This window comes from Lipotes vexillifer, unplaced genomic scaffold (assembly GCF_000442215.2).
Source record: "Lipotes vexillifer unplaced genomic scaffold, Lipotes_vexillifer_v1.1 scaffold491, whole genome shotgun sequence".
Classification (NCBI taxonomy): Eukaryota; Metazoa; Chordata; class Mammalia; order Artiodactyla; family Lipotidae; genus Lipotes; species Lipotes vexillifer.
The window spans coordinates 1304399-1310948 of NW_006770548.1; the positions used below are offsets into that span (position 1 = coordinate 1304399).

Genomic DNA, 6550 nt, shown 5'->3' on the forward strand with positions numbered 1-6550 from the left:
ACGCTCTTCTCTTGGCTTCTGGGACCTTGTGCAGACTCCTGATTTCTCCCCATCCCCCAGCTACTCCCTCTCTACTGGGCTCTAACACTAGAGTACCCCAAAGCTTGGTTCTGCTCCTCCTTCCTTTCTCTGGTCATTTAATCTAGATCCACCTCTTTAGGGACAAGTGCAAAACTTACATCTCCAACCTGAGCCCTCCAGTAATTCCAGACACAGAAGTCCAACCACCCACTGGCCCTGTCCCCCATGTCTAAGCATCTCAGAACTGCTCCTTCCTATGTCTCCATCTCAGCGAAGAACACATGCCATCCAGATGCCCAAGCCCCAAACCCTAGAGTCACCTTTCCACTTTTTCTCCCTTTCCTAAGCCATCAGCTCTGCCACTGGAACCCTCTGGAAACTTCCTTTTCTCGCCACCTCAACTGCTACACCTGTGTCCAGCCCACTGTCACTCAGCTAACTCAATAGCTGCCAGTGGATCTCCCAGCTTCCACCTTGGCCCTTTAGGTCTATTCCCCTCTCAGAAACTAGAGGAATCTTTGCTAAACATAAGTCACAGTTGGCAAAATGTCTATAATGGGTACAGCCAGGTTCATTATGCTATTCTCTGCTTCTATGTATTTTTATTTTTACATGATAAAAAGAAAAAAGTGATGAAAAAAGATACATGAAACAAATGCTACCCAAAATATAATAAAGCCTTAGTCAGACCAGTTACATCCCCACTCAGAGTACTCTGACACCCTCCATTCCCCCCAAGGGCACTACCTATCCTGACAATCAATGGGATCCCCTTATTCCCTGCCTTGGCCTCTGGAACTTAGACACCTGAAGGAGCAGATCTTGTTCTGTCTACTTCCTTCCTCTGACCAGTGCCATGCCCAGCAGCAGCTGGCAAACAGTACGCAGGAGGAGGAGGCACTTGAAGGAAGGAACAGATGAATGAGCAGGGGGGTCTTCCAAGTGCCCTGCAGGGAGCTTAGGGCTGACCCACAACCCCCCACAGTTGTAGGTGCTACCATTAGTGTCCTCACCTGGTGCCTGGTCGCAGAGTCCCTGGGATGTGGTCATCCTTGGGCAGCACGTGCCCACATGGGCTGTGGGCAGATACAGGCTCTGGGCGCTGCACAGTCAGTTCCATCTCTGCCCATTGCTCAGGTACCTAGGGAAATGGGGTGATGGATGAGATGCTCCCACACCCAGAGGGTCAGCTCTGGGTTAGGTGTCACAAGGTCTGACCTGGGGCTCCAAGCGCAGTAGCAGGTCATAGTCCATGGCTCTTGGTACAGAGGCCACCAGGAACTCCAGTGCCTGGCCTTCCCGCAGCCTAACAAAGCCTGGGCCAGTCCAAGATGGAATCCCCCCAGGGGTCACCAGGCGCGCCACCACATCAGGTACCTGGGAAGCAATGAGGCTGGGGGTGTGGGCTCAGGCAAGGCACTGCCTCTTTTGCCACAGCCTGTCCCCAAACCCCAGCTCTCTAGTTGAGGCCCTGCCCGAGGCAGACACCCTCCCTACACCAGGCACCGCCCATAACCCTGCCTCTCCAGCCATAGTATCACCCATGCCCTGTCCTTCAACAGCGCCCCCCTACCTGCCCCCGAGCTTCCTCAGCCTCCCAAGTTAGGTGGTCAAGGAAGGGCCGGAAGTAACCAGGCTGCACCTGCTCACAGCGTCGCCCCACCATGTTCTGGCGGCAGTGGCACTGACCTGTGGCCTCGTTGCACCTGGGGAACACATGGTTACTCAAGAAGGATCCCCTTTCCCGCCCAGGATCTTTTCCCACCCCTCCCAGGGCCCCTTATACAGTACTCACTGGGGATCCAGGGCACCACCGACATCACAGTCACACGGACGGCAGCCAAGTAGGTCGTGGCTCAGGCCCCAGTGGCCAGGCTGGGGGAGAAGAGGTTGCTGAGGGCCAGAAATAGACCCCCCTCTCTGCCCAACAGGGAATCCAATGATGGCTCTCAGCCTCTACCACCCCTTGGGGAAAGCATGGCCCCCCGACCACTGGCTCCCATGATTGGCCTCCCAGACCTGAGGCCTCTCAACCAGGATCGGACCCAAAGCCCTCAGCGCCCACCCAGTGGGGCAGGGACACCACTCCCATCCCTATCCTCTGAGGATAAGTGCAGAACTCCAGCCCCTCCAGTCGCACCAGGCAGCGGTTGCAGCCACGTCCAGTCACTAAACGCTTGCAGAAACAGGCTCCACTGTTGCGGTCACAAGGGGTGCCCCCTGGCACTGTGCCCCGTGTATCACACTGACATTCTGTGGAGAAGGAGACCCATCAGCACTTTGGGGAGCTGGGGCAGTGCCCGTGTCCAGTTGGGTCCAGAGTAAGAGGTCAAGGGTTAAGGTCAGCACAGGAGTTAGGACAGGAAGCACATACGCTGGCAGCCTAGAGGGTCACTGGCACTGAGCCCAAAGAAGCCATCACGGCACTGCTGGCAGCGAGAGCCCACCACATTTTCTTTGCAGCGACACTGGCCCGAGACCAGCCCCAGTGCAGGATCATCATGGGGATCACAGCGACCACCGTCTTGGGAACCCATGGGGTCACAGTCACAGGCTGAGAGCACAAAGAAGTGCAGGGTTACCCTTATGCCAACTAGCCCAGCACCAGTTATCTCTCAAGCCCCCACCCTAGATTCCCAGTCTGGCTCCACCCTCCATCCCCCCACCCCAAATCCCTGCAACCTGGACAGCAGTCTGGCACTTCAGCTCATACCCCAGGATCAGCCTTCCCTTTCCCATGTCCAATTCCAGCCTTACAGCGACACACAGCTGGGTCTCGCAGGTCCTTGGTTGGGTCACGGTAGAAGAAGGGTCGGCAGAGCTCACACTGGCGCCCAGCTGTGTTGTGCTGACACCCATCACACACACCTCCACTCACGTTGCCAGATGCCAGGTATATGGCCATGTCGAAGTGGCAGCTGTAGGTATGCCCATGGCACTCACACTCTTGGAAGAGGGGAGGGAAGAGCAGGGCAAAGGCCACTTGAGGGACCATGTCCTGAGGGTAAGGGGCTTAGGGGCCCCCAGTGCCACCTTAGGTCCCTGCCACAGGCCAGAATTTGTGGGTGGGGGTTCAGGGACTTTAAGGCTTCAGCATCATACTGGGCCCCTAACCAGAGCAGACTATGGCAGAGGGTTGAGGGAGTCCCCAGGAGCATCAAGACCAGGATACCCTTCAGGCACAGCCTAGGTGTTAGGGGCTTAACCAACCAGCTCTAGGTTCTGCCCAGGGCACAGCCAGGCCACAGAGTCCTGGGGCTATGAGGGCCAGGGTCTCACTTACTCCTGCAGGCGTGACTGTGGCCGTCCTCAGCCGGATGCCAGGGCAGATCATGATAGAAATCCTGACACTGCTCACAGTTGAAGCCACGAGTGTTGTGTTTGCAGGTGCAGGCCCCATGAACCTAGCAGGGTGGGTAGGCAAGTGGTCAGCACTGTCCATCCATGCCTGCCCCTGCCCCCAGCCCTACTCCAGCCAGTTGAAGACCCTCACCATGCCCTCAGCATGGGCTGGTGCCCCTGGGGCGGGTGCACACTGTGAGGCGTGTCCATAGCAGAAGCAGTTGCCACGCACAACCAGCTCGTACAGGGCATAATAGTACTTCTCGCGGATCTCCCGCCGTGGGTCAAGCAGGTTGTCCCCGAGCGTGTGTAGCCGTGTCAGGTTCACCCGTAGATTGGTGATCTTTAGCAGGTCTAAGTGGGGGAAAGGGGTTGGGGGCCAGCTGTCCAGGCAGGCTCTTGCTGCCCCATGCCCACCCAGGAGCTGAAGCTGCCAAGGTCACCTTGGGAGACCTCCTGTCTACAGCTATATGAGCTAAATTGGACTTGGCACCTGCCCTAGGAAGCACCCAGAATAGCTACTGAGGCCCCAGATAGTCACCAGCCGGATGCTGGGACTGCGCCAGCCTCAAAGAATGGAACACTCACTCTGGATCCATGGGCTATAGGGGTCTGGAATAGGGATTGCAGGGTCCAGCACACGATAGATGACCTGGAAGGGCATAGAGTTATTAGAGACACTGGACCTGCCTCATGCCTGTTGTGCCCCCTTTCTGCCCCAAGCCCAGATCCCAGCCCTCACCTCGCCTTCAGTGGATGGCTCAATCTCTGAATAGCGTGACTCACAGACTATGTCATCCCAGTGCCGTGGGGGAGCCAGTGGGACTCCTGGGAAGTCAGCCCCACAGTCATAGGAGAAATATCTGTACACGTGCCAGGTGCGTCCAAAGTCTGCTGAGCGCTCCACCAGCATGGCAGCAGGGCGAAACGTCTGGGTGGGGAGCATGGCTGATCAGCGGGCACTAGGACCCAAGTCCAGCCCAGGCCCATCAAGAGCCCTGCCCAGCTGGGGCCTGCCCTCAAGCAGCTCACAGACAGGTGGAGGTGACCAGGGGAAGCCAAGCAAGGATCAGGAAGGGAAGCCACCTCTAGTGGGGAGACTCAGCGGTCACGGGGCCCAGGGAGGCAGCGCCTGACCCAGCCTGGGATTGAGGCAGTGTGTACAAAGGCCTGGAGGGAGCAGGTAACAGAAGGTGTGGGAGGTGAAAGAGCCTCCCATCCAGCCAGGGCACAGCATATGAGCACAGGGAGGCTGGGCTGAAGAGCTGGGACTCTGTTCAGGGGCAATGGGGAGCCAAGCAGGGTGCTTCAAGCAGGCTCCCAGACACGCGGGCACCTTGAAGGTCATAATGAGGTGCGTGAAATGGAACTCAGCCTCCAAGTCCAGCTGGATGGTGACCACGGGGACACCTGGGGCAGGAGTCGGAGGTCAGGGACTTGAGGCTACTTGGTGGACAGCCCTGCTCACCCATACCTCACCCACAGCCTCACCATTCTCTGACTGCCACCAGGCTGCCCGGCGCTGTGGTGCGAAGCTTGTAACTACATTCTGGATGCGATGGCTGTTAGGGTTGTCTCTAGCAGAGAAGGGGCGCCGGGAGTCACACAGGAAGCATTTCTTCTCGTCCTGGGTCGGGTCAGGGTCAGGATCAGCGTTAGTACCTCAGCCAGTGCCGGCACCACCCTGACTCAGCCCCCCACCTCAACTCCAACCACACCTGCAGGTGACTGACGATGCAGTAGGGCTGGGGCCCGTGCAAGCCACAGGTGGATGAGGCGGTCAGTCTGTCAGCACGGCCCACGAGCAGGTCCCCTGTGGCGGGGTAGCAGCTTCCCCGCAAACAGCCTGGCACATCCGGGGCCAGGGCCTGGGCCAGGGCAGTGGCCGGCACTGGGAACAGGGGGTCAGCTGGTTCTGCTGCGCTCCCACCCCGTAGCCCCAGAGCCAGCTACCCCAGGACCCACCATCACATCCCGCAACCCCCAGGCCTTCACCAGGCCCTCTCACCGCTCAGCAGCAGGCCCAGTAGAAGCTGCCAGGGCCCAGGCTGTCCCCGCAGGTTCCTCCCTTGTTCCCCTGCTGCCCGCTCCATCCTGAAGAGGAGAGGAATCAGGATAAGGGGGGATGAGAGGTCTGGGGCCCATGCCCATCTCTACCCTCCCTTGGGGTCCCGTGTTGACTCTGCCTGTTTGGGTCCTTGGCCGATTCCCCACTCGGTCCTCTGTCGGTCCAGCGGTCCCTCCACTAGCTCGGAGTCCGGCGACTTTGAGCAAAGTTGGGAAGTACGGCAGGAAGCAAAGCACGGAGCGGATCTCGGGCAGGAGCACAACATCATGCAGAAACCCCCACCTCTCTGGAAACGACTCTCACTCTAGAAACTAGACACAGGCTGGATCACCTGCAAATCTTTATTGTGCCCCCATGCCCAGGTCTGCACAGAGCCAGGGGAACACAGGGTTTTGGGCCCTTAGGCCACTATAGTTAGGGGATGCACCAAGCAGGGGCTATGGCATAAACAAAGGAGAGGAGTCTGATCTTTGAGACCTCAAGTGGCCCATGGAAACTAGCCTTTGTCTCCAGTGTCGTTGGTGCTGTGGAAGTCACCATCAATTAGGCTTTTCAGTCCCAGGGCTCCAGCATCAGTGGGGAGGTGGAAGGGTGCACTCAGGGTGTCAAGCTCCCCTATTCAGGGATGTGGGATGGACAGCCTGGCCGGAAGGACAGGACAACATAGGGGTAGCAGGGGAGATGGAGAAAGGCCATCTCCTGCCCAGAGTCTCCGCTTCCCCCAATCACTACAACAAGTAGGCATGAGAAGAGCTCAGTTTCCCACTATGAAAATGAGTGCTGGTCACCGACAACAGACCAGAGCAGTAGCGAGCAAATCCAGATCTTATGGCTCTTCATCCACTCCGGGCCTTCTGGTCCACCGAGAGCGTCTGAGCCCGGGCTTGGAATGCGTGCTGCCCAGAGCCCTTGCCCCACCCAGGCCCCTGGGACTGCGGTAGGGACCACGGATTCTGGGGGTCTGTAGGGCCCTGTCGGGGTGACTTTGAGCTGCCACAGCTGCGCCCACTGTCTGGGGTCGGGTGGAGAGTACCCCAGAGGTGTAGGCCCAGGGGAGAAAGCTGGGGTTCTTCAGGGGAATCATTAGGCTTCACAGGGAGAGTCTGGGCCGGGGCGGGG

At 58.4% G+C, this 6550-nt stretch overlaps 1 protein-coding gene across 1 annotated transcript in view; it reads right to left on the reverse strand.

The window, feature by feature from the left end:
• Positions 1 to 5600, reverse strand: part of LAMB2 (laminin subunit beta 2) — a 12003-nt gene extending 6403 nt beyond the window's left edge. The window contains exons 1-16 of the mRNA XM_007446186.1: positions 5550 to 5600; positions 5372 to 5457; positions 5082 to 5254; positions 4855 to 4990; positions 4700 to 4773; positions 4106 to 4294; positions 3952 to 4015; positions 3515 to 3717; positions 3305 to 3425; positions 2779 to 2967; positions 2396 to 2575; positions 2162 to 2274; positions 1817 to 1896; positions 1595 to 1727; positions 1240 to 1398; positions 1035 to 1162 (exon numbers count right to left, since the gene is read on the reverse strand). Coding sequence (XP_007446248.1) covers positions 1035 to 1162; positions 1240 to 1398; positions 1595 to 1727; positions 1817 to 1896; positions 2162 to 2274; positions 2396 to 2575; positions 2779 to 2967; positions 3305 to 3425; positions 3515 to 3717; positions 3952 to 4015; positions 4106 to 4294; positions 4700 to 4773; positions 4855 to 4990; positions 5082 to 5254; positions 5372 to 5456 — 2027 coding nt within the window. The 5' untranslated portion in view covers position 5457; positions 5550 to 5600. The remainder of the gene's footprint in view (positions 1 to 1034; positions 1163 to 1239; positions 1399 to 1594; positions 1728 to 1816; positions 1897 to 2161; positions 2275 to 2395; positions 2576 to 2778; positions 2968 to 3304; positions 3426 to 3514; positions 3718 to 3951; positions 4016 to 4105; positions 4295 to 4699; positions 4774 to 4854; positions 4991 to 5081; positions 5255 to 5371; positions 5458 to 5549) is intronic.
• Between the last annotated feature and the right edge of the window lie 950 nt (positions 5601 to 6550).